General features: G+C 41.5%; 1 protein-coding gene and 1 long non-coding RNA gene across 3 annotated transcripts in view; one reads left to right on the top strand and one right to left on the bottom strand.

Moving 5' to 3' along the window:
• Positions 1 to 764: 764 nt before the first annotated feature.
• PXT1 (peroxisomal testis enriched protein 1) lies at positions 765 to 20,735 on the top strand (the record flags this gene model as incomplete). The annotated part of the gene is made up of 3 exons (XM_082639487.1): positions 765 to 933; positions 14,451 to 14,581; positions 20,631 to 20,735. 3 exons carry the CDS (start codon positions 765 to 767, stop codon positions 20,733 to 20,735), a joined length of 405 nt encoding a protein of 134 aa, XP_082495613.1.
• Positions 11,374 to 24,589, bottom strand: part of LOC309814103 — a 44,872-nt gene continuing 31,656 nt past the window's right edge. For both annotated transcript variants that reach the window (XR_014295620.1, XR_014295621.1), the window contains exons 3-4: positions 14,463 to 14,609; positions 11,374 to 12,504 (exon numbers count right to left, since the gene is read on the bottom strand). This is a non-coding gene — a long non-coding RNA (uncharacterized lncRNA). The remainder of the gene's footprint in view (positions 12,505 to 14,462; positions 14,610 to 24,589) is intronic.

Raw genomic sequence — 24,589 nt, 5'->3', positions numbered from 1 at the left:
AGTTGTGCTTGCGGGCTCTAGAGAGCAGGCTCAGTAGCTGTGGTGCACGGGCCCAGTTTCTCCACAGCATGTGGGATCTTTCTGGACCAGGGTTCGAACCCGTGTCCCCTGCATTGGTAGGCAGATTCTTAACCACTGCGCCACCAGGGAATTCCCTAGGTTTTTTTGTCTTTGTTTTTGTTTTTGTTTTTGTTTTCATCTATTTTTCTTTTGGCTTCTAATTTGTCTCTTTTCTTCAATGTGTACTAATTTAGACTGTTCCCTTGACGGAATGTAGCTATTAAAAAGATGACGGGGCTTCCCTGGTGGTGCAGTGGTTGAGAGTCCGCCTGCCGATGCAGGGGACACGGGTTCGTGCCCCGGTTCGGGAAGATCCCACATGCCGCGGAGCGGCTAGGCCCGTGAGCCATGGCCGCTGAGCCTGCGCGTCCGGAGCCTGTGCTCCTCAACGGGAGAGGCCACAACAGTGAGAGGCCTGCGTACCGCAAAAAAAAAAAAAAAAAACTGACGAAAAACTGCTGGGAGATGAGGATGCAGCGTGGTGTAGCAGATCTAAAGACCAAACAACATGGAAAGATGTTTACTTAAGTTGAAAAAGAACCTAGAGATCACCCTGTTCCATTTCCCACCCAAATCCAAAACCTTTTCATATATGGAATAAAGGCTGCCTGTGTTACAACATCAGTATTCATCTAACATACCAAATATATACTGAGAAATGGGGGAAATCCTCTGAAAATATATTTTTTCAACAGTGGAAAAACATGAAGAAAAAACATGATGCCATTGTTTGTGAACCTAAACAACTTCTGAATCTCTCTCCCAAAGTAACAAATTGTTGCAAATCACTGTGGTTGAAATACAGTTTTCAGAAGGCTTACATGACTCGACTTGTCAGCTCCCAGCCAGTTTCAGCCATGTCAAGGAACCCAGGTAAGATATTATTTGTATTAAACTAAGTTCAATATTCTACTTAGCTTGTATTTTTCTTGATATTGAGGATATAAAATTAAACATTAACTATAAGTAGTGAGTCATAAATCTATTCATCAAAGTTCTTACATAGAAAAATCTAAAACTGACTTTGCTTCATGGTATAAATCTCTTAGTTTCTATTAGCCCTGAATCATTGATGTGACAATTAAGAGGATCCCAAATTGACTGAAATAGATCAAATTTATCTTTTAATAAAAATTAATGTTTAAACTTGACCTGAAAATATCTGCATTGTTAAGGTAGGGAAAATTCAGTTTAGGTTCCTTCTTGATTTTGTCAGTATAGGAAGGAACATGAGGGAAAGATAAATGTGAAATTTTGTTTTTCAAAACCGTGTGATTCCTAAATGTCCCAAATGTCAGAAAATTAAAGTGTTATGTTTTGAAAAGCATTAAAGAGCGTTAGGGTTATATGTATGAGGTTTTAGACTTTAAAAAAAGATTTTAGATTAAAAATATGCTAGACACCTGAAAGGAATTATTAAAATTAATCTCAAACTATTCTCCAATTTAAAAGAATTACATGCCACTGAGAAAGTGGAAATTTCAAGCATCCTGATAGACGCTTGCCACCCCATCAAATATGGTATCCATTTTCTAGAAAAGAACTCAATCGACTAAAATTTCGAATTTTCATCTGGGCAGGTGTCAACAATGATTTCTCAAAGCCTGAGACTGTGTCATCTATGAATACCTTCTAGAACGTATATTTTGTTTTTTTAAATTGAGATGTAATTCATACACCATAAAGTTCAAACCCACACAATTCAATGGTTTTTAGTATATTCATAAAGTTGTGCACTATTCTAGAGCTTGCATTTAATTGTAAACCTTTTCCAATGTTTTCACACCCACTATACTACTTAAGCCTCACAGAACCCTCACGAAACTGAGATTCACTGTGCGCGGTTGCCACATTTACCCCCAAAGCTTTCCTAATTACAGTTTCACCTCAAAGGCAGAAGCAGGGTGAAGAATTAATAATGCTACTACCTTCGAGTTAGGGAGTAACAGCCAACAACCTAATCTACCTGTTTGTGTTCTCGCCTAGAGCTCTCGTTTTACTATGTATGTAAAATCTTAATTGCGCCTGGCATTTTCGACTGGTGCATCACCGGTGTGCATTCAACGACCGCCGAACAGGAACAAGGGAAGCCCCGATTAGAGGTGGTGGCAGACACAATCCACCTCCCCCCGCCCAATTTCCCTCCCTGACAGGCTCAGGAGGAAGCAGTGCTTTTCCCCCCTTATATTTTACGGTATCACTAAAGGAATGGGGGATGTGCAGACTGAGAGGTGCGGTGTGAGAGAGACACAGAATTGTTATTCCGGCGTCGAGAACGCTAACGCCAGGGTTGTCGGAGGTTCCGGTAAGTATATTCCGGGCGCCCCGCCTCCCTCCCTCTCTACTCTGAGGCAGGGAACCAGCAAGACGCACCACCTCCGGCGCGGGAGACCGCCTCCGGCAAACGCGCGCCGTCTGCGCTTCCCATTGGTCACAGCCGCACACGTGACTTCTACCGCCAGCCCCGCCCCAAGCGCTTTGCCAGCCCGAGAGCGGGTCTGAACAGCGCAGCTGGGCGCGGAGCCCGCCCACGTGTGGGAGGTCACGCAGACGACCCTGCGAAGCTATCCTGCTGGGAACCTGATTGGATGGATGGATGATGGATGAGATAGATAGATGATAGAGATAGATTAGATAGATAGGTTATTTAAGATAGACACCGCAAGTACTGCCCAAAGTAAAACTCTTAATGAAGAAGCTGATCGAGAAGGTCCCTTTCGCCCCTTAGTGGCTTTTGCCCTCACTGAAGCCCAAATTTATCTCTGTTACTTTGGGGAGGCTGGAAACTGACTCACTGCACTGAAGCCCAAATTTATCTCTGTTACTTTGGGGACATCTACACTACACGTATGAACATAACTCTTTGGGGAAAAAAACAACCCATAGTATTTGTATGGGGGATTAAAGACACTTCTTAGAAAAGTTGAGGTGGTGGGTAGGATTTTGGGAAGTCCAGAGCAACCATCCTGATACGTCATTTAAGATAAATTAGACACTCTTGGGAAAACAAAAATGATTAAAAGTGGAAGAGGCCCTGCCCACCTCTAAAAATGTAATAAGTATTGATAGGAAAGGGCAGAATTAAAAATATTTACACACACATAGGGGAATTTCCTGGTGGTCCAGTGGTTAGGGCTCTGTGCTGCCACTGCAAGGGGCCCGGGTTCAATCCCTGGTCGGAGAACTAAGATCCCACAAGCCGCGTGGCATGGCCAAAAATTTAAAATAAAATAAATATATATAAACACACATATATGTATGCATACACATATGTATAGTTAGTGTAAATGGGATATATTAATTGTAGAAGTCAGTAGAGGGTCCAGTTATTCAGCTTCTTTCTCCCTTTGAGAGTGCCTGGATGCTCATTTTGCCTTTTTTTCTTTTTGGTGCTTCTAAGGCTCACCACCTCTCCCTTTCCTCCTCTAGATGGACACATTTACTTTTTTTATTCATCAAAAAAAAAAAAATACTAGAGCTTACTATATTCTAGGCACTGTGCTAGGTTCTGGGGTGACAATGGTGAACAAAAACAGTAACAGCCCCTTCCTTCCTGGAGCAGACAGTCTGGTAAAGGAGGCAGATAGCAGTCAATTACACACACCAATGTTAAATATAATGTGATAGGTGCTAAGAAGAGGTCCAGATGCTGTAATGGGGCTTTGACCTACTAGGGAGGTCAGAGAAGGCTTCCCTTGAGATGTAACCCAAGACTGAGACCTGAGGGGGTTAAGGAGGGTGCAAGTTGCAGGCAGAGGGAATGGCTTGTTCGAGGGAGAGCTAGTAGCCTCTCCCCTTCCAATGACTGTCCATCTCACCTATTTCCACTAAACACACATTGATCTTGCCTTTTAGTTGTCAGAAGACAATTTTTTCTTTCAATTCCAAGTTCTTAGGGAGTAATGGTAACCCATAATTATTGTTATAGACAATGTGTATCCAATAGGTAAGTATGCTAATATACACATCTAATATGCATAATCATGTCATTTTACGTAATGAAAACATGCAATGATCGTAACAAAATCTAGACTACGATGTATCCAATAGAACTGAAAGTGTTATAGATATTCGAAGTGGTGAGAGATTACATTATTTTGGAAGACTCAAAAAAGGTAACTTAGAGAAAGTAATTTTTGAGATATGCTTCACAGGTAAGATTTGGTCGAATGGAGATACAGTTTAGTTAGAGCATAAGGTTCAAGAAGAAGAGTGAGGAGGACGGACAGATAAGTTGAGATTATTCTAAGGGCATTGAAAACCAGTCCAAAGACTCTGTAGAAACTAAATGGAAATGTTTTATTTAAGTTTTATGGACTTTTCTAAGATACTTTTCCCCTCCAATGTTGACCTTGGAAAATTTAAAATCTACAAAAAAGATAAGTCTACAGATAAGTCTATGGTTATGCATATACTCTTCACATGGATTTACCATTTTTTTGGCCACATTTGCTTTCTGTCTCTCTGTCTCTCCACACACACATACACACACAAAGGCACATACTCATGAATGCATATACAGATGTTTTTCTTTGCTAAACCATTTGAGATAAAGTTGCAGACATAACTAACTTGATCTCCAAGTAATTCCACATATTGTCTCCTAAGAACAAAGATATTTTTCTGCATAATCTCAGTACAATGATGACAATTCTGGGATAGTTTTAAAATTAAAATGGGAATAAGTATTTATGTTAATAATAATAGTAATGCATTACTTATTTTAAATGGCTTGTAACAGTGGCTGACACATTATAAGTGCTATATAAGTGTTTTCTTAAAAAAAATACACTTTCAAGGTTGGGAAACTAAAGAATAAGAAAAGGCATATAGTGAAAAGTCTCTCCTGCATTCTTGTCCCCCATCTGCTCAATTCCTATCATAGGTAGCCACCATTCTTAGATTCTTGGGTATCCTTCCAGAGGTTCTTTTTGCGAATATGAACAACTGTGAATATAAATTTATATACCCCTCCCTTTTTAGACAAAGGTAGAACATTCAACACACCGTTTTTACTTGTTTTCTCACTTAGCACTATGATCTGGAGATCTCTCTGCATTAATACTTACAGAGCTTCCTAATTCTTATTTATAGTGGCATAATATTCCATAGTGTGGATACACCATCATTTATTTAAGTAGTTTCCTACTGATGTACATTTGGGTTGTTTCCAAACACTTAATATTGAAACCAATGCTACAATAGATAACCTCAAGCACATTTGCATTTGTAAAATTTGATAACTAGATACATTGCCCCCCACAGAGGTAGTACCAATTTACACTTCCACCACCAATTGTGAGAGGGTCTCCAGGATTTTGATAAGGTTCTATACCAAGAGTTTAAAATATGTGAATGTGCATTATTATTGCTATTTTGCAACTTTAAATGAAAGGAGAGCTGTCTTCACGACAAAGGAAAAGGTAGGGCTGTCCTTAGATCAACTTACAGAGTAGCCAACATTTTTCCTCCAACTCTTTTCTGTCCCATTCTCTCCACCCCCTTATGCAACTTTATAATCATAATCAACAATATCTGTGTAGGGCACTGAGCTAGGTTCCAGTTATGAAATAGATACATGTGCTCAAGGGTTTTGCCACTTAGTTGGTCAGACATACACAAAATACAAATAGTTATTATGTTGAGTTCCAGAATGCAAAACACACCTCTTGCTTTGGGCACAATCTTTTGTTGCATCCTATCTCTAGGTCCTTCCTTCTCTGCCCCTTTGCCTACCCAATTGGGATACCCAAGGCTTGTTGGCATCCTTACAGCTCCTTCATTTCTCCCAACATCCATTACTGAAACGTACCCAACTTGTATTCCATCTTTCTACTGCAGATACTAGATTTTGTATTCCCCAGGTGACAATTAATCAGGTAAAATAATAGTTGCAAATCATTATGCTTTTGATTGGCACAGGTAGGGCTGGCCCTAAGCCCATTTTGAAGTAGATGATATTCATTTGGAGGGTGTCCCCACTCGGTTGCCCTTTTTTCTCTCTGGGCACCTTCCCTCTTGCGTGAACTCTCAGCCCTCACTGGTGCCCTCACCTTTTCTCAGGTAATTGTCAAATTATCCTTGCTGGGGTGTCAGTTAATTGTTAGGGTGTCATTTCAAAATGGCTTGAGGTGAGATAGCTATCTTGAAACAACAGCAGAAACTGAAATGACAGGAAATATGGTTGCAATTTTGATCAAAGGGCCATATATTTCACCTACTATTTAAGCCACCTACTTAGGAGCTTACCCTTGGCTGAGGTGAATTAATGCACTGAGACCCTGGCTCTCCCTGACCCCATCTCATCCCTCCCACTCTATTCTGTGTAGCGTCCTGGAGCTCTGGGGACCCTTGGCCTCAGAGCTCTTTACTTTTGAACCCAGTCAGGTTCATCACTTCATATAAAGGACTTGAGCATCCTCGGATTTTGGTATCTGCCAGGGGAGGGGAGAGCGTTCTGGAAACAATGGCCCTCGATACCAAGGCACAACTGTACTGTTTAATTTTTATTAGCCAGAGTTTTAACATATACATTCTGTCTTCCAGCCACAACCAACTCTTCCATGTCTTTTCCATCAGTTGATTCTAAAATTAAAAACCAACAATCTTGGTTTACATTATTGTATCTATGTAAATATAGTCTAACACCAAGTCCAGTGGTAGTAACTAAGACATATAACATAGGACCTATTGTATACCAGGCACTTCATGAACATTATTGTTTAATATTCAGAATAATCTTAAAGTCCCTTTTGACAAATGAGGAAACTGAGGCACAGAGAATCTAAGAACAGGAAATTAGAAAGTAACTGAGTCAAGACTTTCTCCTATCTGAGGATAGGATAAAATTTTCTTTTCTTTAGATCCAAGTTTAGGACTCTTGCCAGCTGGAAAGAGAATGCACATCAAGGTCATATATACATATTTTTTCTTTCTCTTTTTTGGGGGGGTGATGGTGGTCTTTAGCTCTGGTCAGTTTTCTTTTTTTCCATTTCTGTTGGTGACTAATTTTAGCTATGTCAGGATTCCCCTCTTTCTCAGCAGATGGTTGAGTTCTCTGCTTCACGGACAAAACTGATGTCATTGGGGGTAAACACCTTAATCTTCTTAGCCCTTATTGTAGTCTTCCTTACATGAGCATCACATCTTCTCTCTTTCTATCCTATCTCAAAGGAAGGAAAGAACCCCCCCACCCCACTCAAAATGTATCCTTCCTCACGTTTTCGTTCTCATTTCTCCTAAACCTCTGGGACTCCACCTCAACAATTTGCCCTACTCTACCTTCCATTTTCCATCACTCCTGCGCTAATTCCTCTCCTCAACCTACAAACCTGCTCAAGACTCCCAACTTAGAGAATTCCTTCAACACACCGCTTCCTCTCGCTACTGTCCATTCTCTCTCATTCCTTCATCAGGGCACCTCTTGGAAGAGTAGTCTACACTTACTGATGCCAAGTCTAGTCTGGTAGCTCGAATTCACGCTTCAGTTGTGCAAACTTCCTTTCATTCTCATTGCGTGACTAATTCCCTTTTGCTGTACTTCAATCCTGGGTGATACTGGTAATCCCTTTTTAAAGGAGCAGAGTGTCCTTGGTAAGAGACTCTGAGCCTTCCTGAGACTGACCAGTAGTCCTGCTAAATGTAAGCACATTTTTTGGAAATTATTATTCAGATTAGGTACTGTTAACAATCGGACATTCAACTATAATATGTTTAATTGATTCTGAGAGGGTGTGTCCTTTGAGATGGGGCAATTACTGTTGATTTTATACTTGAAAGATTAAAATGTTCAAAATGATTGACTCTTAAGCACTAGCTAATGGCTTAACGCTCTCCTAAAAGAAGCCATTTTCCTTTACTTGAAGAAGAGGTCACACTGAGTTTGAGACAAAGCCTTGAGTTCCATTGAGGTGGTGTGTTTCTGAAAAAGGGAGGCATGTGTTTTCCAATCTGGAAGCAGATGGTCCAGCATGTGGAGAGGCCAAGACTTCCAATACCCTCTTGTCCACTTGTTATTTTACAAAGGTAAAAGGTTGTGCAAAGAAGAACTACAATCCTGCAGCCTGTGGAACAAAAACCACACTCACAGAAAGATAGACAAGATGAAAAGGCAGAGGGCTATGTACCAGATGAAGGAACAAGATAAAACCCCAGAAAAACAACTAAATGAAGTGCAGATAGGCATCCTTCCAGAAAAAGAATTCAGAATAATGATAGGGAAGATGATCCAGGACCTCGGAAAAAGAATGGAGGCAAAGATCGAGAAGATGCAAGAAATGTTTAACAAAGACCTAGAAGAATTAAAGAACAAACAAACAGAGATGAACAATACAATAACTGAAATGAAAACTACACTAGAAGGAATCAATAGCAGAATAACTGAGGCAGAAGAACAGATAAGTGACCTGGAAGACAGATGGTGGAATTCACTGCCGTGGAATAGAATAAAGAAAAAAGAGTGAAAAGAAATGAAGACAGCCTAAGAGACCTCTGGGACAACATAAAAGGCAAAAACATTCGCATTATAGGGGTCCCAGGAGGAGAAGAGAGAGAGAAAGGTCCTGAGAAAATATTTGAAGAGATTATAGTCAAAAACTTCCCTAACATGGGAAAGGAAATAGCCACCCAAGTCCAGGAAGCACAGAGAGTTCCATGCAGGATAAACCCAAGGAGAAACATGCCGAGACACAGAGTAATCAAATTGGCAAAGATTAAAGACAAAGAAAAATTATTGAAAGCAACAAGGGAAAAATGACAAATAACATACAAGGGAACTCCCATAAGGTTAACAGCTGATTTCTCAGCAGAAACTCTACAAGCCAGAAGGGAGTGGCATGACATATTTAAAGTGATGAAAGGGAAGAACCTACAACCAAGATTACTCTACCCTGCGAGGATCTCATTCAGATTCGATGGAGAAATCAAAAGCTTTACAGACAAGCAAAAGCTAAGAGAATTCACCACCAAACCAGCTCTACAACAAATGCTAAAGGAACTTCTGTAAGTGGGAAACACAAGAGAAGAAAAGGACCTACAAAAACAAACCCCTAACAATTAAGAAAATGGTAATAGGAACATACATATCAATAATTACCTTAAACATGAATGGATTAAATGCTCCAACCAAAAGACACAGGCTCGCTGAATGGATACAAAAACAAGACCCATATATATGCTGTCTACAAGAGACCCACTTCAGACATAGTGACACATACAGACTGAAAGTGAGGGGTTGGAAAAAGATATTCCATGCAAATGGAAATCAAAAGAAAGCTGGAGTAGCAATACTCATATCAGATAAAATAGACTTTAAAATAAAGAATGTTACAAGAGACAAGGAAGGACACTACATAATGATCAAGGGAACAATCCAAGGAGAAGATATAACAATTATAAATATATATGCACCTAACATAGGAGCACCTCAATACATAAGGCAACTGCTAACAGCTATAAAAGAGGAAATCAAAAGTAACACAATAAGAGTGGGGGACTTTAACACCTCACTTACACCAATGGACAGATCCTCCAAACAGAAAATTAATAAGGAAACACAAGCTTTAAATGACACAATAGACCAGATAGATTTAATTGATATTTATAGGACATTCCATCCAAAAACAGTTGATTACACTTTCTTCTCAAGTGCGCATGGAACATTCTCCAGGATAGATCACATCTTGGGTCACAAATCAAGCCTCAGTAAATTTAAGAAAATTGAAATCATATCAAGCATCTTTTCTGACCACAACACTATGAAATTAGAAATCAATTACAGGGAAAAAAATGTTAAAAACACAAACACATGGAGACTAAACAATATGTTACTAAATAAGCAAGAGATAACTGAAGAAATCAAAGAGGAAATCAAAAAATACCTAGAGACAAATGACAATGAAAACATGACGATCCAAAACCTATGGGATGCAGCAAAAGCAGTTCTAAGAGGGAAGTTTATAGCAATACAAGCCTACCTCAAGAAACAAGAAAAAAAAAAAAGGTTGTGCAAATACTCTTCATACTCTCTTAACGCTCTGGGATTCAGGAGTGATCACTACCAGCAATGAAGTCCATATGTACTGAAATGATGTTCCCTGAGAATAATCACCTCCCAGTAATGAAATAGGGGATTAAAGCTGTGATTGCTTAAAATTATGCCTAGTGACAAAAAAAAATTAATCAGTCAATCTAAGAAAGAAATGGAAAATTTTATTCGAGCCAAATTGAGGATTATAACCCAGGGAACAGCCTCTCAGAAAGCTCTGAGAACTGTTCTGCCTGTTAAAGATCAAAGCACAGTTATATAAGTCTTTGAGGCAGGAGGCTGTACATTAAATGACATATTGTTGACAATTTACATAACCCAGATCTACAAGTAGTGGGTCATGGGTTATGGTGGCCCCTTATAAGAGTAACAAGGAAGGTTATCTCCTAGGGAAGTCTAGTTACCGCAGATTCACAATACACACTAAAAGGGAAGGAGGAGGCCGAAACAGGCAAAGAAAAGTTTTGTTTAAATTTTTCTTGTCTGCCATAAAATATGAATTTTATTTCATCACTAGTGATGCAGGTAAAGTACTGTAAAGTTTAACACAGAGGAATACCCTTTTGGAAGAAACTATAAAACAATTCCTTCAGTTTAAACTAAGCCACATTTTAATTGGCTTCACTTTGGACCATAAACTTCCTGTATGAACTTTTATTGTTTTCTGGACTTTCTCATTGCCTCTCCGCCCCTCCTCACATGATTTGTAGTTATGATATCTTCAAGTTTCCCCAAATTTTCAACCATGCTATCTCTTCTACCGAATCTCCCTTTCCTCAGGGACTTCCATTTTAGAGCCGTTCTTTTGCTCTAATCTCATCACTCTCTAGGTATGGTACACTGTTGGATCCACCTTTTGCTAATCTTTTTCTTGGTTTAGTCATACTCTGTTTTACTGGAAAACTTTCTCAAGAGGCTTCCTAAGAAATTGTGCATGGGAGAACAACTTCTCGAGTCCTTGCATGTCTGCAAATGTCTTTCTTCACCTCTCACAGATTATTGAGAATTAGATAGGCAGAGACTTCTAGGTTGAAAATAATTTTTTATAAAATCCTTGAGGGCATTAATTGTTCTACTATATTCTAGTACCCATTATTGATGGGAAATCAGTCATCAAACTAATCCATGTTTCTCTTTGGAGAATTTTAGCATCTCCTTATGCTTGGTATTTTGAAATATCGATATGCTCCAGAGGTGAGGATTTTATTTCCCCATTTGTTGTCCTGAGAACTTGGTGGGGTTTTCTGTTTTTTGGTGGGACTTTCTAATCTGAAGTTTGGTGTCCTTTAGCTCTGGGAAGTTGTCTTGTGACAATTTCCCCCCTCTATTTCTTTCTGTGACTCTCATTTTTTAAAAAAAAATTTATTTATTTGGCTGCGTCAGGTCTTAGTTGCAGCACACAGGATCTTCATTGTGGCATACGGGATCTTTAGTTGTGGTGTGCAGGCTCTTTTGTGGCATACGGGCTTCTCTCTAGTTGTGGTGCACGGGCTCCAGAGCGCACAGGCTCAGTAGTTGTGGTGTGTGGGCTCTAGAGTGCACGGGCTCAGTAGTTGTGGCGCGTGGGCTTAGTTGCCCCATGGCATGTGGGATCTTAGCTCCCCAACCAGGGATCGAACCCGTGTCCCCTGCATTGGAAGGCGGATTCTTTTTTTTTTTTTTTTTTTGCGGTACGCGGGCCTCTCACTGGTGCGGTCTCTGCCGTTGCAGAGCACAGGCTCCGGACGCGCAGGCCCAGCGGCCATGGCTCACGGGCCCAGCCAGTCCACGGCATGTGGGATCCTCCCAGACCGGGGCACGAACCTGCGTCCCCTGCATCGGCAGGCGGACTCTCAACCACTGTGCCACCAGGGAAGCCCGGAAGGCGGATTCTTAACCACTGAACCACCAGGGAAGTCCCTCTGTGACTCATTAATCAGATGCTGGTCTTTCCATATTGGTTTTCTGTATCACCTATCTTTTCTCTCATATTTTAAAATTTCTGATTTTTTTCTGAGTGATTTCCTTGACTTTATTTTTTCAGACCATCAATTGTATTTTTAATTTTAGCAATCATATTATTAAATCTGAAAGATTTCGTTGTAGGTTTATTCTTTTTTCATAGCATTCTCTTTTGTTTCCTAAATGTAATATTTTCTTAACTCTCTCTAAACATATACATTAGAATTTGCAAACATTCCCTTTTGTTCCTTGAATTATATCTGTTTTCTTCAGTGTTACTGTTTTGGTTGTTTATCTGGCATTTCTCTTTCATTCTGTGGTTCTTCTCAGTTGCCTGGTGATCTTTTGTTATTTTAAAGAAATACTGACCGGTTAGCTGGTGTGGGGTTTTTCTGTTGTTATGTGAGTAGGACTGTTTCCCCAGGTGGTAGCAGTAGCCACATGTTCCAGGTGCTGTCCTGCACAGGTTAAATATATTAATTCATTTAATCATCTCAATAACACCTCTTCAAGGTAGTTACTGTGGTATCTCATTAAGCTTAATATTCCATCAATTGTAAAATGTACTATAATTTTGTTTCCTGCTAAGAAGGGAAACAATGCTGTTGGACTATGACATGCCATAGACTATAAAACACATTCTGTTTTGGAGGCATTAAAAAATCTTAGAATTGATAAAATAATACATTATCATTCCCATTTTACAGTTGAAGAAACTGAGGCATAGAGAGATTAAATAACTTTCCCAGGTTACATAGTTTTATCTGTAGTGGATTTTACATTTGAACCCAAATGATCTGGCTTCAGAATCTTACCACTATGCCTAACTGCTTCTCCAGGGCTCCTCACTGAGTGGGGACTCAAGTGGGGGCTCTGAGTTGGGGGAGCTTTAGGGTGATGAGTTAGGGCAGCTGGCTTTCTGGCCCCAGGTCCCTCAAATGCCAGAACAAGGAGACCTTTAACCCAAGGCACCAACATTCATAAAGAAGTTTTAGCTTTCTCCACAAGATTTGTTCTCCTCTATTAGAGAAGAGTGATCTGGATTTTTTACCTGAAATCTGATGGGTCTAGTGGGCTGGGGCTGTCAAGGGTACCAAGTGGTACAGTTGATCCTCATCAGAATTATAGTCAATGGCATGTCTCCCTTTCCCAGCTTCAGGGTCTTGGTGGAGTAAATGGGTTTCTTGTCGTGGGTTCTTGGCACTTTCTCTGTCTGGCTCACTTGTCCATATCTTGTCTTCTCTGCTTTCTGCCTCCTAGAAACATACACAGATCTCCCATCTGCTCTTGACCCTGCTTCCCATTCTCTTCACTGTTGTGGTTTTACTCTTTTTTATACTTTCATTTGGGGAGAAGACTAGGACTAGGAGAAATGGGAGAGGTCAGTGCTTGTGCTCAGTCTTGAACTAGAAGGCCCTAGACTTCTAGTTTTAGTGAACAAAATCAAGATTATAAAAGGATGACCATCATTTGAGAAAATAAAATATTCACATTATAGCTGGCAGTGGAAAAGCACTTATAAAACCTTAGAAGCATATTGGCTTAAAAGTTTTCCTAAATGCAACTGAAGGATTCTCAACATACAACAATATTTTTAAGAGTTCCAATACATTGAGGCTTATTATTTGCTTTATGAAGGAATTATTCTTTCAAAAAGATTAACCATGAGATTTTTCCAAATTCCCCACTAGGTCATTTAGACTACAATTTCATTTTCAGAACTCTGTGTGGATATGTATATATCCACACAACTTTTCAGCATAAAGTGAGATACTTTTTCCTTCTGGATATTAAAAATTCAATACTTGGAAAATAATAGAGCACTTGAAATGTGGCCAGTGCAATTGAGGAACTGAATTTTAAGTTTTATTTAATTTTAATTAATTTAAGTTTAAAAAACTGATACTTAATTGTTGGAGAAGTTTTAGGTATGTTTGGAACAACTTGGATATACGAATTTACTTTTTAACTGTAAACTTCATGAAATCAAAATACAAGGTTTTCCAATGAAATTAGTTGATATCTGGATTGAGATGTGCTCTACATATAAAATAAACACTAGATTTTGAAAACTTAAATATAATAAAGAGTGTAAAACATATCGTTAATAATTTTATATTGATTTTGCGTTATAGTGATAATACTTTGGATATATTGTCCTAAGTAAAATATATTATTAAAATTATTTTTACCTGATTTTACCAGTAGAACATTTAAAATTCATATGTAGCTTGAATTATATTTCTACTGGACAGAGTTGATCTATTCCAGTGCAAGGCTTTGCTTTTCGATAGTCATTATGATGCTGGGATTTCATCCCTCTCCTTGTCTAAGACAGTTTTTAGTGACTAGTGGTGAGTGATTTACAGAGTTAATGGAGTTTTCTCTTTGAATTCTTATGCAGATCACAACCCACCTTCTCAGCCCAAGGAGAACAGCATTGGCCAGAACCATCACCAGGAGGAAATAATCCACAAGTTGGCCAGGCAGCTGAGAAACATCGGGGACAGCATCGATCATAGAATGGTTCAAGAGGTGAGAATTCAGTTTCCCCAGTAAGGGCCTGTCAGGGAGGAGGAAAGAATAAACAGACCAATGGCTGTCAAGTGGCTGGGATGCCCAGGAATTAGCAGAACACATAGATTAATGATGACTGGATTACCAAGCATTAGATCTGAAAATTGTGAACCTGGGTCAAAGCCAGTATTAGATCTCACACTTGCTACTCAAACTGTGTGGTCCATGGACCAGCAGCATCAGCATCATTTGGCAGCTGGTCAGATGTGCATAATCTCGGGCCCCAGCCCACAACTCTGGAATCAGAATTTACCGTTTTACACACACCCTAGGGGATTTGAGTGCACATTAAAGTGTGAGAAACTTTGCTCCATACCCTCAAACTAGGATGCATGTTACATTCACCTGTGAAATTTTAAGAATTACAGATGCTGGGCCCCACCTTGAGAGATTAGTCCAGGTGAATCTAACACTCCGTCAGGGAGGAGAACCTTTGCCTTAGATGGTGGTCATCCTCCTTGAACCAAACCAGGTTATGATCTAAGCCCAACTCCCCCTGATTTCTTTGTTTCTCCTGATTATTGTAAGAGATATAAGGGAAACAGGAAAGAATAATGATTACTGTTTCAAATCTTAGGGGTGATGAAATCCACAGCCCACTTAGTTTTCCTCCAGAACAACCTGTAGTTGGCAGCAGCTAGAGAATGATCACGTGGGGCTCTGTGGTAGGGGGGGCTGCCCCTCAGAGCCCAACTTCCGCCCCTTAAATGCATCACAGGACAGGTACCTGTGGTGATTTCTTGTATATCACTGCTGCTGCCATCATGCTGACTTCAGGGAGTGCCAGGCCCTCTTCTATGCTCTGGTCCAAATGTGGCAGTACTCAGCCATGCCCTCAAATAAAACATTCCCTGAGACAAAACAAGAATGGAAGGTCCCAACAATAATGTTCCTGAAAGTAAGAAGGAAACAAACACAAATAAAATACTGATAGACCAATTTCACTCAAACAAATATTTACTGAGTGCCTATTATGTGCCAGACTCAGTTCCAGGCACTGATAGACCAATTTCACTCAAACAAACATTTATTGAGTTTCTACTATGTGCCAGACTCAGTTCCAGGCAGAGAGCAGGAATGGAAGATGAGCCTGCTGTCATAGGACTCATAATGTAGGAGAGACAAACAGTAAAGCAGATGACTAGACTCTAGGGGATACTGAGTGGTGGAGAGTGACTTTGGATGGGCCATCAGGGAAGGCCCTCTCTGGGGAGGCGATATTTGAGCAGAGACTGGAAGTGAGGGAGTGAGCCATGGGAATACCTGGGGGGAAAGTGTTCCAGACAGAGGAAACTGGGAGGGCAAAGCCCTTGGGATAGGAACAACAAGGAGGCCAGGTTGGCTGGAGTCGGGGGTGTTGAAGTCCAGGAGTTGGCCTCCGTCCTAGAGGCGGGGGTAAGGTGTTTGGGTTTTGCGCCAAGTATAAAGGAAGCTTCTGGGGAAGGAGAGCAGGAGAGTGCCATGTGCTGATTTACGTTTAGAATGAAGCCTGGCTGCACGGTGCGGAGAATAGGCTGTTGTGAACATTAAGAGAGATAATCTATGTAAATCACTTGGAATAGAGACTGACCCACAGAAAATGATCAATAGATGTTATTGAAGCCAAAATTTGTTTCTGGCCTTTGCCCTTTCACTATTTGGAGTTGAACACTTCTTTGCTGTGTATCATTTATTACAGGGCGCTCATGATACTCTCCACCTCCCTTCCATGCTCCAGCTTCTTCTATAGTTTTCACTGATGACTGTGCTTTATGAATTCTGGGCAAGTCCTTAGTTCAACTTTTCTGCTCCTTTGTTAGCTAACACTCTGAATACTCCTGGTTCCTTCTAATTTTTTCTCTGAAGAGGAGGACAGAGTAGGACAAATCACAACCACCTATTTTCTAAGTTTACCTCAACCCAATCAGGAAGTCACTTCCCCATGTAACCACCTCTTCCATTCTTCCATTTTTCTTTTCTTTCTCTCCCTTACCTTTTTTTTGGTAATGATTTTTTTTCCCTTACCTTTTAAGTTGTAATTTACTTATGTTTTAAATTTACCTCTGCAGCTTAATAAATTGACACTTTTCTTTTTTAAAAAAATAATAACTTTGAGATATAAAATTCACATAACATACAATTCACCCATTTCAACAGCATAATAAATGGTTTGTAGTATATTCATAGAGTTGTACAGCCAGTCATCACAATCAATTTTAAAACATTTTCATCACTCCAGAAAGACACCTCAAATCCAATAGTAGTCCCTTCTCATTTCCTCCCATTTTCCCCCCTAGCCCCACCAATCTATGTTCTGTCTCTCTGGATTTGCCTATTCTGGAATTTCATATAAGGGGACTAATATAATATGTTGTCTTTATGTTTGGCTTCTTTCACTTAACACAATAGTTTTTTCAAGGTTCATCCATGCTGTAGCGTACTTCATCTCTTTTTATTGCTGAATAATATTCTTTTGTATGTATATATCACATTTTGTTTATCCATTCATCACTTGATGAACGTTTGGGTTGTTTCCACTTTTTGACTATTATAAATAATGATGCCATGAATATTTGTGTAGAAGTTTTTGTGTAGGCATGTTTTCAGTTCTTTTGAGTACATACCTAGGAGTGGAATTGCTGGGTCATATGACAACTTTATATTTAACTTTTTGAGGAACTTCCAGACTATTTTCCAAAGTGGCTGCACTATTTACATTGTGGCCCACCAGCAGGGTACAAGGGTTCCTGTTTCTCCACATTCTTGTCAAAATTTATTAACTGTCTTTTTGATTATAGTCAGCCTAGTGGGTGTGAAGTAGAATCTCATTGTGGGTTTGATTTGCACTTCCCTGATGGTTAATGTTGTGCATCTTTCATGTGCTTATTGGTCATCTGTGTAACTCTTTGGAGAAATGTCTATTCAGATCCTTGGCCCATTTTTAAATTGGTTTGTTGGAGTTCTTTATATATTCTATATGTAAGTTCCTTATCAGATATATTATTTGCAAATATTTTCTCCCATTCTGAAGTTCACCTTTCACCTCCTTTTATGTCTTTCACCTTCTTGATGTTCATGGAAGTGCAAGTTTTAAATTTTGATGAATTTCAATTTATCTATTTTTCTTTTGTTCCTAGTGCTTTTGGGGTCATATCTAAGAAACCATTGCCTAAGCCAAAGTCATGAAGATTTATACCTATGTTTTCTTTCAAGAGATTGACTTTTAGCTCTTAAATTTAGGTCTTTGACCCATTTAGAGTTAATTTTTTGTATATGGTACGAATTAAAAGTTCACCTTCATTCTTTTGCATATGGGTATTCAGTTGTCACAGCACCATCTGTTGAAAAGACTACATTTTTCCTACTGAATTGCCTTGGCACCCTTGTTGAAAATCAACTAACTGTAAATTTTGGGGTTTATTTCTGGACTCTCAATTCTATTCCATTGATCTATATCTACCGCAAAAAAAAAAAAAAAAAAAAATCCTCCTAAGTTTGCCTCTAAAATGCTAAAGAGTAAAATGCATGATTTACTCTGCTACTTTAAGGCTTACCTCAAGGAACTATAACAGAATTTCAAATCTGGCATGGTATATTTCTTTCATATAGTAATTTATTCACCTTTTGTACTTTGTTTAATCAAGCGGTCACATTGATTCTCCAGATATCTTCCTGCTTCTGATGTATTTAAAGAAACTTTTATTCTTGCTCTTGGAACTCCCCGGCAAGGAGCTCACCAAGGTGTATTTTTGTCTACCAAATTGATTGTCCTTGAGCTATCACATAGCTTGACTTCTTATTTTTTGGCCTTAAGCAAGTGTTCTGTGTTTTCAAATAGGCCTTGATTCTCAAAATAACATCTTCTATTTTGCCATCTAGTTTTGAGGGGTTCTGGTTCAAGGACCTGGTCTTTTTTTTTTTTTTTTTTTTTTTTTTGCGGTACGCGGGCCTCTCACTGTTGTGGCCTCTCCTGTTGTGGAGCACAGGCTCCGGACGCGCAGGCTCAGCGGCCATGGCTCACAGGCCCAGCCGCTCCGCAGTGTGTGGGATCTTCCCAGACCGGGGCACGAACCTGTGTCCCCTGCATCGGCAGGCGGACTCTCAACCATTGCGCCACCAGGGAAGCCCAAAGTGTGTTTAAAAATAGTTAGTCTTGAGACTAACTAACTAACTAACCAATGCAGGGGGCCCGGGTTCAATCCCTGGTCAGGGAACTAGATCCCACACGCATGCCACAACTAAGAGTTCGCATGCCACAACTAAGGAGTTCACGTGCCGCAACTAAGGAGCCCGTGAGCCGCAACTAAGACCTGGTGCAACCAAATAAATAATATAAAAAATATAGTCTTCCTGTTGCTTTTACGATCTTAAATGTGTCTTTGAAATTTTTCTCCACAGGACTCGCTCCTGGGTTCTAGAAACTTCCCCCTCCCTGTCCCTACAGGCCTAGGAGTGGCAACAACTCTGCTGTTGCCAGCCTACCCTTATGCCTCCTCCCCCAACTTTTGTAGACAGTGTCTTTATCTGACCTTCCCTGAATTATTCCTAATTTGAGTATGCCATCTGTTTTCTCTGGGACCCTGACAGTAATGTATAAGGAATTTCTTAGTTTGTTAGAAAGATAAGAGGGAAACGAACATTTATTAAACATTTTCTTCCAAGTACTCTGAGATACTCTTATGTGTTTCATTTAATTTTCCAAATAACTCTATGAATTAGTGGAATAGTATTTCAGGAGAGGCATTTGAGGTTCAGAGAGATTAGATATCCTATCCAAGGTTACTCAGCAACTAAGTGGCAAAACTGGAATTTAAATATACGAGCATCTGACTCAGTGCTCTATACATTTTCTTGTCTGCCTTGCTGGAAGGAAATTCATTCAATTCTTGTAACTGATATCAACTATAAAAGGGAGAAAAAAAGTTCTTTCATGATTTCCAGTTATCGATAGGACAAAGTCTAAATTCCTTAGCCTGCTGCTAATGGTTTATCACGCATTCATTAATTCAGTCAACTAATATTTATTGAACACCTACTATGTGTCAGGCTCCATTTAAGTGCTGGAGATATGGCAGTGATCAAAAGAGAAAACTTCCCTGATCTCGTGGAGACAAACAATAAACAAACAAACAAACAAAGAATAGTTTATCAGATAGTCATGAGGAGTGTTGGGGGATTTGCAATTTTAAGGGAAGGCCTCACTGAAGGTGGCTTCTGAGCAAAACCTTGACAGAGGTAGGGGAGGGTCCGTGGACCTGGGGAGAGAGCAGTGGAGGCAGGTGAATAGCAAAGACTGAGGCAGGGGCATGTCTGGCATATTTGAAGAATAGCAAGGAGGCCAGGGTGGCTGAAGCTGAGTAATGCAGAAAGCCATAAAGATACGGTCAGAGAGGGGTGGGTGGCAGGGCCTTGAGGTCACTGTAAGGGCTCTTTTGAGTGCGGCCAAACCACTGGAGAGCACTGAGCAGAGGGGCTGCATCGCAACAGTCCCCGAGGCTGCTGGGTTGAGAACAGACTGCAGGAGGGCAGGGCCAGGGAGAGCCCTTTCTGTCTGGCCCCCAGCCTTCTTCTCCTGATACTCCCATAAAACCAGTGGCATTTACTTACAGCTCCAGAAACCTGCTGTGGTCTTCGTCACTTCCAACTTTGCTCATATTCACCCCTCTCCATCATCTAAGTCTGTTCTTCTAACCCCAAAGCAGACTCCCTTACTTCTTTGAAAGGACTAAGAAAGTGCTCTGGGAAGCCAGAGAAAGAGGTTAATCAACCCTGAAAAGAGTGCCCCTATTTGCTGATGGTGAAGACAGGAAAACGTCCAGAGGAAAACTTCCCAAGGTTCTGTGGAGGGTATGGACATTATGGAACAGACTAAGATATTCTTCCACTCGTACACTTCATGAAGCAGCCCTAGATGCTTTGCTTGTCTGTGGCACTGATTGAATTAATATCAATACCAAATTTCTAACTTTGGATTATTTTATCACTTAAAAAACAAATTTAACCTCTTTCTTGCTCTCTTTTTAAACAGGATTTTCAACAAGAAGACAGAGCTATCCTGGCTCATTTTGTCTTAGTTTTCTTTGGAGGAGTTCACATGTTGTTGCGCTTTCTCTGGAATAACCATGTGATGTAAAAGGAACGTAAATGTCAGGTTCTGCTTTCCTTCTACCCTCTGAGAAAATATGCATCCCACCGGGGCAGATGGGAAGAAGGCCCATCTCTACCTCCTCTGTTTTCACCCATCGTTGCTTTGTGCCTGGTTGTTGGAGAACTGCGGACTCACTGGCCATTTGTCTGTTCACTGGTCAGCCAGCGATAAGATGTCTATGACTGCCTCATGGTAGAGCCCAAGGAACTTAGGAACCCAGGAGGCCTTGTTGCTTAGGAAACACCAGCGCTGTGGATAGTCCCAGTGCTCCTTGTAAGGAAACCTTGAACATTTCCTCTTATGAGGGAAATTGAACCTCATCCCCAAACCAGAGGTCACCAGAATGGGTGCTTTCTCCTGGGTCCCTCCCTGGGTACCAGGCCCTCCAGCAGCCTGTTGACCCCACTCTCATTGCCCACGTCCAGACCTGCAGTGCCCCGTCCTCTTTTTACCTTTCTGTCTACCTCATATTCCTCCCTCCACCCTTTGAGAAGTATGGCAAGTGTTAAGAAAATTTGTTGTTATAAATTATAAGTTCTGTATATGCATTTTGAGTTCTTTGTAGGAAAAGAGTTATTTAAAAAATTAATAATTTAAAACATGAAATAAATATGGTTATTTTATTGAGCATGAAACACTTGTGCATATTTCTTTTGTGAAGGAGGGATTCCACTTGTTCCTGCTCATATGGGGTCATAATTTTGTAGTTTGATCATATATAGCATCGCCTTCGTCCTTCCAAAGGGAAATGTCCTCATTTTTTAGGTCTGTCTCAGGCAATGCCTATTATCACCTAGGTTTTGGCTTCCTGGCAGGGAACAGATCCTAAGACGTCTTTCTTATTTATTTTTTTAACTCTTTTGAGTAGGCATTTATTTATTCATATGGTTAAAAAAATCAAAACCGTATAAAAAGGTTTACAATGAAAACCCTTGCTCTTATTTTCTATACTGAATCCCAATTATGTTTGTAAATTTGTTACATATCCTTCCAGAGTTTCTCTGTACAAATACCAGTAAATATATATATATATACACACAAAAGGTAGCATGTAATATACACTGTTCTGTGCCTTGATTTTTTTGCTTAGCATGGTGGTCAGGCACCATTCTACTTGTCTTACAAACGTTAACTCATTTACTCTTCATAAGAACATTATGAGACAGGTATCATCAATATTATTAGCTCTATTTTACTGTTAAGGAAACTGAGGCAGGAGTAAGTAGAGAGAGGCAGTACAGAAGGTAACTAAGTTGCTCAAGGGCACACAGCCGGTAAGTGACATAGCTGGGTTACCAAGCCAGGCAGGCTGTTCTCAGAGTCTGGGTTCCTAAGCACGTGCTGTACTACCTCTTGGAGAGCTTGCCACGGTCCATAGAGAGCTCTGTCAGACAGGATGCACAGGATTCTGTTAAATGGATGTGGCATCATTTATTTCATCAGCCCCTTCTTAATGGATGCCTGGGTTGTTTCTAATCGTTCGGTATTATAAGCAATGCTGAAATAAATAACCATGTACCTTTTGGATATGTACAAATACATACATATTTCTATTGCTCATTTTTCTATTGGGTTTCTGGTCTTGTTCTTACTGGTTTCTAGGAGCTCATGATTTATTAATGCTAAGCCAACAGCATCTACACTTTCAGATTTTTGGCAGGTTATTAAGGCTTCTTGCCTCCTTTTCTTCTGCGTGTATGGGTTTGCTTTAGTGCTTACAAGCTTTCTGGGCTTCTCCTCAAGGCAGAGGGAGCTAAGGCAGGTACACACGGGTGATGGGTGGGTGGGTATTACACTTGCAGCAGCCAGAGGCCTGGGAAAAGGTGGCAGCTGGGATCCACTGAGTACTTGGGTCTAGGTCAGAAGAGCATTATAGCCTCACTGATGCTGGCATTCGGGCGTGGGGTGGTGGGGCCTCCACCTGGCCAAAGGGCAGGCCGTGGCCGGGTCGGAGCTGGGAATGTCACTCACCCGTAAGGGGAGAGGCACCTGGTCCAGGAGGACAGCATGGGAGGCCCCCTCCTATCCATCTGCAGAGATGAACAGGAAGTTGATGCCATGAAGTTGGTCTGTCGCTGTCACGAGCCCAGGACCAGGGGTTCCCTCAGCTCTCTAGATCCCCCAGAATCCTACCTCTGTCCCCCTGGGAGCCAGTGCCAGGATGCCCGAGGGGCTGTCCATCTGCAAAAGGATGCGAGCAGGACCGATGCCTCCCAGTGGGCAAGCCCACGGCACCCTGGTCTCCCCTCCCGCAGGGGCCAGCCCCTGTGCTCCCCCGAGCTGACCAGGATGGGAGTGGAAGCTGGATCTTGCTCTTTCGTTTTCATTTCCTGGAAGGACAGCAACTACTAGAGCACCCTGCACACCTGCTCGCCCGGGGAACCTGGGCGCACAGCACCCGGAGCTATTTGAGATTGCATCCCATGAGACCTTCCAGTTTTGGGGGCCAAGTTAGGGGTTTGGGGAAGGAGGGCCTGAGAGCGCTGGCCTAGGATCCAGCAGCTGCAGCCACTGGTGCGCTCACGATGGACAGCCGGGTGGCTCCCTCACCTCCACCTGTAATGCAGGTAAGAGCCTGGCAGCTGAACCACGCCGTGTGCACAGAGCCACCTGCCCTCTGCCTCTTCTCCACCACCTCAATTTCCATACCCATTTTATCAGACCTTCTGCCTGGCTGGAATCTCACTTTCCAGCACATTCCCAAACCTCACCCATCCCTCACCGCCTCTCACTCTCCTCCACCTCACTCATCTCCAGCCTCTCACTCAATCCCTTCGAAACCCCTCTGTGTCATATACTGCTCCTCCTCCCTCCTGCTCACCTCTACACCAATCAGATGCAGTTCCTGCACAAGCCACACTCTCACAGCTGGCAGATGCAACTACGCAGGGGCTCCTCTCCTTATCAGTCCCTCTCCATTGGACATATTTCCCTAGGAGCCTCAGAAGCCCCCAGAGCTGGGCCCCCTTCCCACCTCCAAGGTCCTTCTCCATTCCTCTCTCTCCAAGATCCATATCCACATACACTTTTTAAAAAAATTTTAAATCAGACGTTTTCCTTGCCTTCATGTGGAACCTTGAGCTCTCTCTGCAGCTCCCTGGCTGGCATTTCCCAGGCAGTCACAGCCTGGAATTCCCCATTCCTCACACTTGGAAGAGGGCAGAGGAGTAGACAAGGAGCTCCCTGCAAGTCCCAGGTGAGTCTAGGCCTTGAACCCCCTTCTCCAGCTTGGCAAGCCCCCTCTGCTGGGTTGCAACCTTTGAGGCAGGGTTACTTGGGTACAGTACCAAGTGGGGCGACGGGGTGGGGGGGGGAGCAGACAAGACATGCAGTGAGAAGTATCCCCAAAAGTGTCGAATCCTCTTCTGCAGTGGCCACGGCTTCTTGAGTTTGCTTTGCTGGCTCCAGATGACAGGCTTTCACTGCACATCGTCCTCAGACACCAAGAGATGAACATAATGCTCTTGGAGATCCCAGAGTGAGAAAATGACTCTTGCTGGGATTGGTTTCTTTTTTTTTTTTTTTTTTAATTAATTAATTTTTGGCTGCGTTGGGTCTTTGTTGCTGCACGCGGGCTTTCTCTAGTTGCAGTGAGCGGGGGCTACTCTTCGTTGTGGTGCACGGGCTTCTCATTGCAGTGGCTTCTCTTGTTGTGGAGCACGGGCTCTAGGTGCGCGGGCTTCAATAGTTGTGGCTCACAGGCTCAGTACCTGTGGCGCATGGGCTTAGTTGCTCCACGGCATGTGGGATCTTCCCAGGCCAGGGCTCGAACCCATATCCCCTGCCTTGGCAGGTGGCTTCTTAACTGCTGCACCACCAGGGAATTCCCTGGTTTCACT

The sequence above is a fragment of the Mesoplodon mirus genome (assembly GCF_964341445.2).
Source record: "Mesoplodon mirus genome assembly, chromosome: 12".
Classification (NCBI taxonomy): domain Eukaryota; kingdom Metazoa; phylum Chordata; class Mammalia; order Artiodactyla; family Ziphiidae; genus Mesoplodon; species Mesoplodon mirus.
This window is presented reverse-complemented; position numbering and strand designations above follow the sequence as displayed.